The 10,773-nt window shown below is 31.6% G+C and overlaps 1 protein-coding gene across 2 annotated transcripts; it reads left to right on the top strand.

The window, feature by feature from the left end:
* Window positions 1-6,644: 6,644 nt before the first annotated feature.
* Window positions 6,645-10,091, top strand: LOC107907226 (probable sulfate transporter 3.5). 2 transcript variants are annotated; one of them, XM_016834497.2, is made up of 12 exons: window positions 6,647-7,003; window positions 7,084-7,291; window positions 7,382-7,553; window positions 7,649-7,714; window positions 8,088-8,201; window positions 8,292-8,408; window positions 8,495-8,621; window positions 8,697-8,983; window positions 9,068-9,258; window positions 9,348-9,430; window positions 9,563-9,639; window positions 9,724-10,091. In XM_016834497.2, the coding sequence occupies exons 1-12, from the start codon at window positions 6,697-6,699 to the stop codon at window positions 9,883-9,885; spliced, it is 1,911 nt and encodes a 636-aa protein (XP_016689986.2). In that variant the 5' UTR covers window positions 6,647-6,696; the 3' UTR covers window positions 9,886-10,091. The 2 variants fall into 2 exon arrangements, 1 of the variants encoding a protein (XP_016689986.2); XR_001686860.2 differs by lacking the exon at window positions 9,348-9,430 and having other exon boundaries at window positions 6,645-7,003; window positions 9,724-9,893.
* The last annotated feature ends 682 nt before the right edge of the window (window positions 10,092-10,773 follow it).

Here is a 10,773-nt window from a genome sequence, read left to right as displayed (position 1 = left end):
AAATCGTATTCTTGTTTTGCTAATTAATTTCAATAATCAAGGCAACGTATCGATTTAACATTAAGTCATCGAGTTCATCGCTACGTTGGGTGAACGTCAATTGACTCGTGTTAAAGCGATATACCCTTCTCAAAAACCGGAATAAACTAAAATTTCTCGTTTTTTTTTTGGATCATAACTAAACTTTACATTGAGTTCGCATTTTTGAAAATTAAGACAACATGTGTTTATGAGATACCAATTTTTGGGCGTCGCGAGGGTGCTAATACCTTCCTTGCGCGTAACCGACTCCCGAACCCTAATTTTCCTCTGGCTTTTAACGTAGACCTAAATTCAGCCTTCCTTTTGTTTTAAAAAAGGAAGTCTAATAGGTGTCCGGTCACACCTAGTAAAAAGGATCGGTGGCGACTCCCTCTTTATTTTAAAATCGAACTTCAGTTTCCAAACTTCTTCACTAGATCGCCACAATTAGCGACCCCGGAACCAATTTTTACGTCGCTACAGTAAGATTAAAACACCTTATTCTAATTAACATCAAATAGAGGAAGTAAACTTCTATATGGATTTTACCTCTTAGATCCCCTTATCTTGCCACTTGTATTTGTTTTAACAGGAATTTAGGTTATATAACTTTTAACACCAAAAGTGTATGCTAAACTGTTATACAGGAAAGAAATTCTATGCATAATGTACTCATGTTATGCTGTTAAAGGATGGAGCATAACTGGGGTCGTAGTTGATGGCGCTGATGCAGACATGACAATGAGTTTCTCCTCGATAGAGTAGCATGCTTCATAAAACCTAAACATAAGTGCGAGGAAGGAAAACGCAAGGGGATTTCTAGTATAATCAAGTAATTTGTGTTGTCCATCTCTATCGAAGGTGGTGACCTTGTTAGTATAACCTATTATACCCCAATTCTGTCACATATTATAATAACGGGCTCATCGCCTTCAATGGTAATGGATAAGACGCATTACTTGATTATACTGAAACATCACAGTGTTTTTCATCATCGTATTTGTGTATGAGTTGTATAAAACATCCTCTTCTGATGAGAAGAACTCGTTGTCGTGTCCGCATAACCTTGATAACATAACCTTTGTAAATTAGAAGCCCTAGTTACAATTCAACCCGGTACCGTATACTTACATGGCAAATGAAATTTGTAGATCACCCAGCTCCATGGCTCCACCGTAAATTCAAACATTCCTTAAAACTATAATCATGTCCATCTCAAACATGAACAAAAATAAATCTACAAACTTCTAATTTTCAATCACAAGAAAAAAAAAACAATTTTTATCTAAGTGAAAGCGTACCCTATAGGACACTTTTTCATTTCTCTCTCCAAAAACAGCATAGATTAATAAATTTCAAAATTTCCAACTTCCTTTCTCAATTGTGTTTTAGCATATTTATAAAAATTAACCAAATATATATATTTCATTATGATAAAAAAGATCACTGGCAAATATTTTTCCAAACAAAGCCTTAGTGCACAATATGTTACATCATCTTACAAGATTAAGGGATGAAGATGATGACGTTGCTAAGGCTATTTATGGTTGGTGGAACGTGTGGCTAAATCTTGATATATTCATTCATTCAAGAAATTAACATTTATAAATGGAAGCCACGAGTGTTTCCACATCTCTGAGGTATTTAATTTGATTTCATTCATTGAGGGCGTCTGGTGGTTTCTTATTGCATCTTTTAAGGAAATTTTATGCTGTCCCATTTTTCTCCAAAATAATTTGTTGTTTCAGTTGAAATATACTTAATTTTTAATTATTTAATATTGATTGTAATTAAAGGAAAGTCAGATTTTTGGAATTTAAATGCAAGAAAAATATCCACTTTGTTGAAGGTTGGAGTTTTATATTTTAACTGTGTTGCCAAAACATCTAACAAGTCATGAGAATTCTACCACTTGAAGTCTAGTAATAATATTTTCACTCATTAATAATATAATGATGGAGCATCTATTACAACTACATTCAATTTTGCATGGATTAATTTGGGTTAAACTTCCCCAGTTAATTGAGCTAGAAAATTTGTTTTACACTAAAATCTGAATAAAATATGCTGAAAATCGCACTAAATGGATAGGATTCCAGTCTATAATTCTAGATGGCATAATTGTTTACCTTTAAAAGCAATTAAATTATAATATCATTAAGATTAGACAAGAATTAAACTCGTTGGCACTCACACGCTTCTACAGTAAAAACAAGCAAATTAAAAATGTCACCTCAAGCAGCAGTAGATGTGGCTCAACTCCACCCAGCTTGAGAAAAAGAAATTATAATCTACTCCACAATATTGCATTCTCAAATAATAAATATATCTGCTATAATTTTGTTCAACAAATAAATATATATATATAAATTCCTGGAAAACTCTGGGAAAATTCTAAGCAACCAGAAAAATGGGTAATGGGAGATGAATCATGCATGAGAACGCACTCAAACTTCGCTTTCTCCTCTTTATATTTGTTGTTTAATGTGTTTCCATTCGAATTGGGGGAGGCAACGAGCAATGATTGAGGCATTTGAAATGATAGTTGAAAAATGAGTGTTTGAAAGAGTAAAAAAGAGCATATACACCAAACTCATCTACTTTTTTAAGTTAAAATGAAGCTTCAAGGTTTGAGGTGTGGCATGTAAGACTTTCTTCTCTCTCCAATGTCCATTCATGTGTTACACAATATCACTCATCTGAAGCAGGTGAAGCCTTGTGCCATTGATAACTGAGGGAGGTCTCATATGGAAAAGTTTATTATGTGGAGGCGAGGCTCCAATTTATTTTCTTTTCATTTATGTCCTTTGTTTAGCGTGTAAATCCTTTTACTGTTGATGCAATTAATTAATAAAATAATTAAAAGAATATTTGGCATGTGTGGAGTGTTTTTTTTTTCATTGAATAATTACCCTAATATAAAAAAAATCTTTCCTTCTCAAACCAAATCGGATCCTACCACTTTACATGTTAAATAAACAATTTAAAGTGGGTTGTTCTTGAATTATTATAATCACATATGAGGAATTAATCAGATTAAGTTTTGTCTGGTTGGGAAATCAAACAGAACCCTTGTCCTTCGATACAGTAGCGTCCATTTTGGTTGGCTAATGAATTTCAATAATGGATGCTGTTTGTAAGTGTAGTATTGAGATGATGAAATAAAATTCTGAGTTTTGTTTATGTATTTCTGGGGTTGAAATATTATTTAAAGGAAGGTGAAATAGGTTTTAACGTTTTTCTGATTATCGGTTTACGTCCATGGCTTGCCGTAGTTTTAATAAAATGCTTATTTTTACTCATAACTTTTTCTAAATTTTTATATCGGATCAATCTGGTTAATTACACAACATCCTTCTTCCCTTCCCGAGAAAGCTTCAAATTTGAATTGACCTAATGTATATCATCTATATATACAGACAATCTAGCAAAGCCAGCAACTAGTATAACTTTAGTTAGCATCTCATTGTCCAGTGATTAGCAAATTGAATGATGGATCACCGTCTAAAGGACTCCTCATTAAACAAGGAATTGGATGTTTTGGAAGTTATTGGAAATGATTCACTTTCTTAAATCTTGATTAAACATGCATAGACATGTCGAGTGACTGAGTGAGATGATGAAGTTGGGTTCTTAAAAGAAAAATTGTCATTGGATCAAATATTCGGATGTAAAATATGATATTTTCTATATTATGTTTCTGTTTTTTATCCTACTTCACCAAATCTTGCATTGTCAAAATTTTGTTGCCCAATTGATCGAATTTCCTCATTTACAAATTTAATTCCTATATATAAAATAAACCAATTAATATATTTGAAGATCAAATTTATCATATATATATATATCATTTAAAACACATATAGTATTATTTAGGTAAAATTTAACCCTTAATGTTACTTTTATTCTTTTTTTTAGCTAAATTTGATCATTAGTCTTTTAAAAAAGTCAAATCGCATTTTATAAATATACGTTTGAATAGCACGGAGTAATTAAATGAAAGTGCAATTACTCTCTTAGTAATTATACTCTCTTGTAATTACAAAGAATTATAATTCCTTATACGTGTTTGGCTGAAAAAATGTAATTACATTGTAATTTCTTATGCCATGTTTGGTAGTATAAATTGTAATTACACAATTATATAATTTATATTTTAAAAAAGATTAATTACAATAAAATTATTAGCACAATAAAAAAATAAAATCATCATATGCATTATGTTTGTCCAACAAAGTAGTTGATAATACGATTAATAATAAAAATAAACATCATATAAAATTTTGTCTAATTGTTCTAGTGTTTTATATTTGTTGTGTTATCCTCTTTTTAATAGTTAATATAAACTCTTTTTCATCAAATGTTGGTCCTTGACTGATTTCATCATCATTTGATTTTTAACCTGTATCATTAAGATTATCAATATCTTTTTCTTTCATGTATTCTTCGAAGTTTGGATCATCCCAAATCCACTTATGAATGAAGTTATGAAGTAAATAGTACGATCCAACCTTTTTTTATGTTATACTATAAGGTGGTGTTGTTAATATGATAAATATTTTTTTTATAACAACAAATATCCTCTGAACTAGAGGTGTCCATGGGTCGGGCGGCCCGGCCCAGCCCGACGGCTCGCCCAAAATATGATTTGGGCAAAAAAAAGGCTTGTTTAGAAAACGGGCCAGGCCTCGGGCACCACTTTTTTGGCCCGAATATAATAAATATATATATTTTTAATTTTTTATTTTAAAATATTTTTAAAATACTTTTTTATTTTTTGTTTTTAAAATAAATTTTTGGTGTTTATTAAAAAAATGGACCGGGTCGGGCCGGGCTCGGGATTATGAATTTTTTCTCGGGCCGGGCCTGGACAAAATTTCAGTCCCATATTTTAGCCCAGACTGGGCCCGGGCCTAGGTTGCAAGCAAAATTTTTTTTCTAGGCCCGGCCCGGCCCATGAATACCTCTACTCTGAACTATATTTCGAATATTTGAATGTTTCAAATTAAAGAATTCGCGATCTCTAGTACTTGTGTCTAGCTTCATTCTCTCAAATAGTATTATACCTCACAATATGACCCAAAAAATATTTTTTGTATTTGCATAATTAACATCTACCATATAATATTTGGGTTTACGGTTTATAACTTTTATCGTAAAAAGTTATATAAAATTTATTTGAAAAAAAAATGCTATTTTATAACCTTTTTACAAAAAAGTAAATTAAATAAATAATAATATAATATTTATAATATTTAACATTTATAAAAAAAAGTTTTATAAAGGGTTGAATAACTTCCATAACATTTATTATGAATAATATAATTTTTTGCGATAACTTTATAAAGTTGTTCTTTTTATTAATAAGTTATGATAAAAAGCATAACATTTTTCTTTTACGAATCAACATATTATTTTTATAATATATAGCATAGACACATTAATTAATAAGTTATTTCCATACTTTTTTGTCATAACTTTTATAAATAAATATATTATAACATATAAATTATTTTTTATAATAAACTTTCTGGTTATAACTTTAAAAAATTAGTATTTAAATAAAATTTTGATTAGAATTTTATAAAGTACACATAAATCATTGTTTTAATATATTTTTTTAAGATTTATAATATAATAAATCTTTGGTCATAAAAATCCAACCACTCACATGTGTTTAAGTTTATAATATAAAAAATTATAACTTAAACTTGTATAAAAAATAATTTTTTTAAATTAAATTTGAGTGTAATTACACGTTTTCATGTTCCAATTGAACACTTTCCCTTTTTTATTATTCTCAAAAGATATTTTTTTTATCAAACATTTAGGGATCTAATCACACGATCTTATAAAAAGAACAAGAGATCTTTCTCAATCAATTCCTTTGTCCCTCATTTTTTGAGAATCAGAAAGATCCTTTCCAAGTTTGAACATTTTTATTATTTCTAATTCCTTCAATTATCACCTCCTAAAAATTGGAAAGTGTAATTCAATGGGACCCATCAATTATAATAGATATTCAAACATGCCATCCTTGTGTAATTATAAGTGATTACTAGGTGATTTTCTAAACATTACCTAAACGAAAATGCAGGTTAAAATACTCTTTTAATAATGTTGGCATAGCAAGCTTCGTGACATACCACATGTATATCATGTTGACATAACACTATTTATCTTAAATTCTATATTATCATATTAACATTGCATAATATATTAATTAAATAAAGAGTTAGGTTTTAATACACTAGTAAATCAAAAAAAAATTAATTATCACGCATTCCACCTCTGTTTAGCTTGTGGAGTAAAATTTTCCAAATCAGTTGTTTATATTTTAACAAATTAGCCAAATAAATAGGATAAAAAATCTAAATTAAAGATAAAAATTTATAATTAAGGAAAGTAGTAATCAGATAAACTATAACCAAAGAGAGAGAAGAGTCTTATCAGCTTTGAAAGTTTAATTCATATAAGACGACTATACTTGAAAGACGTCCCCTCAAAAAAGTCTTTTATCCAAAGCTTTTTATTTTGTCAAATTTGCGTCGCTGATCTCCACTAGGTTGCCACTATTTTGTTTGGAAGCTTAGATTACTTGTATATAAAGGCAACCACCCCATTTCTCTTTTTCCCTTATCCCACATTCTCTTAGCCCTTGCTTCTTGATTAGATATGGCGAATCCCAGTCGGCAGGCGGTGAATTTCGCAGCCCCAAGAGGGTTTGTCACTGCTTTCAAAGCTGATTGTAAAGAAACTTTCTTCCCCGATGATCCTTTCCATGAGATGAAACATGAAAAACCTTTGAATAAACTCAAGAAAACAATCCAATACTTTATCCCATTGTTTGAATGGTTGCCTAATTATAATCTACGTTTGTTTAGATATGATTTGCTCGCTGGTATTACCATTACCAGTCTTGCAATCCCTCAAGGGATTAGCTATGCTAAACTCGCCAGTATTCCTCCAATTTACGGCCTCTGTAAGCATAAATATTACTACTATTTTCTTTCTCAGTTTCATTAGAAAAAAAGCCTGGTTTAATGGTTATTAATGGTGCAGATTCGAGCTTTATACCGCCTTTTGTTTACTCCATTTTCGGGAGTTCAAAACACCTTGCTGTAGGAACAGTGGCGGCATGTTCATTGCTTCTATCAGAAACCGTTGGAGCTAAAGCATCACCCCAAGATGATCCCACATTGTATCTGCACTTAATTTTCACTGCCACTTTCTTCACTGGAATTTTCCAGACTGCTTTGGGTTTCTTAAGGTTAAATGATGATCATAAACAGTAGTATTTGATTTGATTTATTTTTAATTTCTTCTCCATTTTTAACCTTTTTTCATGGGGTTGTTTCAGGCTGGGAATTTTGGTTGATTTCTTATCCCATTCTACCATCACTGGTTTCATGGGAGGGACTGCTATAATCATCTGCCTACAACAATTGAAAGGAATGTTTGGTTTAATACATTTCACTACTCATACTGATGTGGTTTCGGTCCTTGGTGCAGTTTTCCGCCATAGGAACGAGGTCTGTGATCTGGGAAAACATTAACTTACTCAGCAACTAATTACAGCATTATTTACTGCTTAAAATTCTGATTTTATAAACTGATAAATGAGCAGTGGAGGTGGGAAAGTGCTGTTGTTGGTATTATCTTCCTTGCTTTCCTCCAATTCACTCGATACCTGGTAAGGAAAATTATTCGATATGGTTGTTTCCTTTTTTGTATTTCACTTATATGGAAAAATACACTGATAATCTTTTGGATAATCACATCATTAATGCTATCTCATAAACCATTAATAGTAAATCGGTAACCTTCATGCCAACCGTGATTGCTATTAAAATGCGTACTATCATAATCTGAAGAAAGAATATCGGTTCGTAATCTCTATTATCTTATCCGTTCCCTAATAAATTATTTATTTATTTTAAATGCGTTCCAAATGAATTCACACAAAATAATTATTTAAGCTAATAATCCATATTGATTTAAAAACAAAAACTACCCTCCTTACTTTCTCTCTGCCTATTGCTAAAGATGTTGACATGTCTTTTCAGAGACAAAAAAGGCCAAAACTATTCTGGGTGTCAGCTATTGCTCCCATGGTCGTTGTTGTGGTTGGGTGTCTTTTTGCATTCTTTGCCCATGCGGAGAAACATGGAATCCAAATCGTAAGCTCATTTGTAATAATCAGTTCTATTTTGTTAACCACGGTTTGATCTTTCTAGTTATAGGGTAATCATTTATGTTTGGGGTTTCAGGTTGGTGAGTTGAAGAAGGGATTAAATCCCCCCTCAATTCAATATTTGAACTTCGATCCCCAATATCTTCCTGTAACTGTGCGTGCTGGTCTTATCACAGGGCTTATTGCAATGGCTGTAAGAATCCCAACCCTTTTGTTATCATTTTTCTTATATATATATATATAGGTGTGAAAATCATATAATGAAAATGAAACTTGCAGGAAGGGATAGCAATAGGACGAAGCTTTGCCATCATGAAAAGTGAACAGACTGATGGGAACAAGGAAATGATAGCTTTTGGTTTCATGAATATTATCGGATCTTTCACTTCATGCTACTTGACAACAGGTATATATATACTTCTTCATGCTACTGTTTATGAAGAATATTCTGATATATTCTTTTTAATATTTGAATTTGCAGGACCATTTTCAAAAACGGCAGTGAATTTCAATGCTGGGTGTAGGACAGCAATGTCCAATGTCGTAATGGGATTTTGCATGATGTTAACACTCCTTTTCTTAGCTCCTCTCTTCAGATACACACCTCTGGTTGCTTTATCCGCCATTATCATGTCTGCAATGCTTGGATTAATCAATTATGATGAAATGATTCACCTCTTTAAAGTCGATAAATTCGACTTCGTCATCTGCATGGCTGCTTTCCTTGGTGTCAGCTTCATCAGCATGGATGTCGGCCTCATGCTTTCTGTAAAAAATTCCCTCCAAAAAAATATATACAGTCCATGTTCTTTTAACTGTGTCTGAAATAGTATTGTATTATTTTATTTTCAGGTAGGACTTGCTTTACTCAGAGCATTATTGTACGTGGCAAGGCCAGCTGCCTGTAAACTTGGCAAAATCCCAAACTCAAGTTTATATCGTGACACAGAGCAGTACCCTGGCTCAACTCCCATACAAGGAGTCCTAGTTCTTCAACTTGGTTCTCCTATTTATTTTGCAAACTCCACCTACATAAGAGAAAGGTTCACATTTATTTATCTTCATTGAAAAAAAAATGATAAATTCCATCAAAACCCAGAAAAAGAAAATGGTAAATTTCTTTTTTGAACAGGATTCTTAGGTACATAAAGGGGGAACAGGGTGTTTCAGATTCTAAAACTGATATCATTGAGCATCTTTTATTAGATCTGTCAGGTAATTAATAATCATGTTTTTCCTCACGGCCAACATAATAATATATGTAAAAACAAAATCTAGGTTATCGGATATCAGTAACCATCAATCACATCCATGCTTTTATCAGTAACCGTTTTATTTTTTTTGCAGGAGTTTCATCCATTGACATGACAGGCATTGAAACATTTCTTGAGTTACGTAGAATTCTGGACTCGAAGGGTATCAAGGTAAAAAACTTAAAACATGCTTACGTAATGGTTTTTAGACATATGAAAGAAACTTAAAAGGAAATCACTGTGTGGTTATTGCAGTTAAGCATTGTGAACCCTAGGATTGAAGTTCTGGAGAAAATGACGTTAGCGAAATTCACAGACGCCATTGGAAAAGAATCTTTCTACTTGTCTATTGAAGATGCAGTCCAAAATTGTCGGTTTTCACTTCATTCTAGCAAAACGACGATGGAAGAAGCCTAAAACGACCAAAATGTTGTTTAAAAGATACTGGTTTGTATTTAATATATATAATATGTAACTAAAAGGTGCTAATGTGGTTACCTATGTTGTTAGATTATATACAAGGGTAGGATGTCCATGAGATAATCCTTCATATGTTGGATAAATGTTATCGATTTTGTATCACCCTTCTCTTCAGCCTGTAATTTTATCGTAATTTTAAATTAGAGGATGAAGCTCATGTGCCTGTACCAAGCCCAAACATTACCCAGTTTTTCGTTTTCCTTTTTTAAATAATCATAGTTAACGATATTATTATGCCATTAAGATAATGGGATTTTTCAATTTGAGAGAATTCATCGAAGGTTTCCTCTGTCACCGTCGATGGTGGTTAAATTTATAAATGTAATTAGATATATTAAATTTGTGATATGATTAGAATACTATATATGAAAGATTAAGATATATTATTTCGTTAAATTTTAAAAAAATAATTAAATTAAAGTAAATGAAATAAATTTGCTACTTATGCATACTATAGGCTCTAACAAGAATATGATCGAATCTTAGTATGTCCAATTACATTTATCATGAAAGAATTTTATGGATAAACTTACATGGAATTATAAATTGTTGAGGATAAGATAACAATTTGCCCATCACCTCGCGTGCAAGCCATGGTGTTTGAACAGCTAGAATAAGAATAGCTATTAATATCAGAAGATCAGGAAACTAAGAAGACATACATGTGCATATATATTTATTTATTAATTCCTAACTCACTCACTCGAGGAGAACACTCTGAGCTGAATATATATTTACTAGCAGCAATATGTGGAAATGGAGAATTTGATAAAGGAACACTGAACCATGAAAGAGGCAGGACGAAGGATATGACTGTCATGTCAA

Source organism: Gossypium hirsutum, chromosome D05 (assembly GCF_007990345.1).
Source record: "Gossypium hirsutum isolate 1008001.06 chromosome D05, Gossypium_hirsutum_v2.1, whole genome shotgun sequence".
NCBI lineage: Eukaryota > Viridiplantae > Streptophyta > Magnoliopsida > Malvales > Malvaceae > Gossypium > Gossypium hirsutum.
Note: the sequence above shows the minus strand (reverse complement) of the source record. Positions and strands in the feature narration are given on the sequence as shown.

Bases quoted from the DNA above. Each gene is read 5' to 3' on its own strand.
- LOC107907226 (XM_016834497.2), top strand. From the start codon at position 6,697: ATGGCGAATCCCAGTCGGCAGGCGGTGAATTTCGCAGCCCCAAGAGGG. The intron at 9,431-9,562 runs GTAATTAATAAT...TTTTTTTTGCAG, and splicing joins TCTTTTATTAGATCTGTCAG to GAGTTTCATCCATTGACATG. The intron at 9,640-9,723 runs GTAAAAAACTTA...TGGTTATTGCAG, and splicing joins TGGACTCGAAGGGTATCAAG to TTAAGCATTGTGAACCCTAG.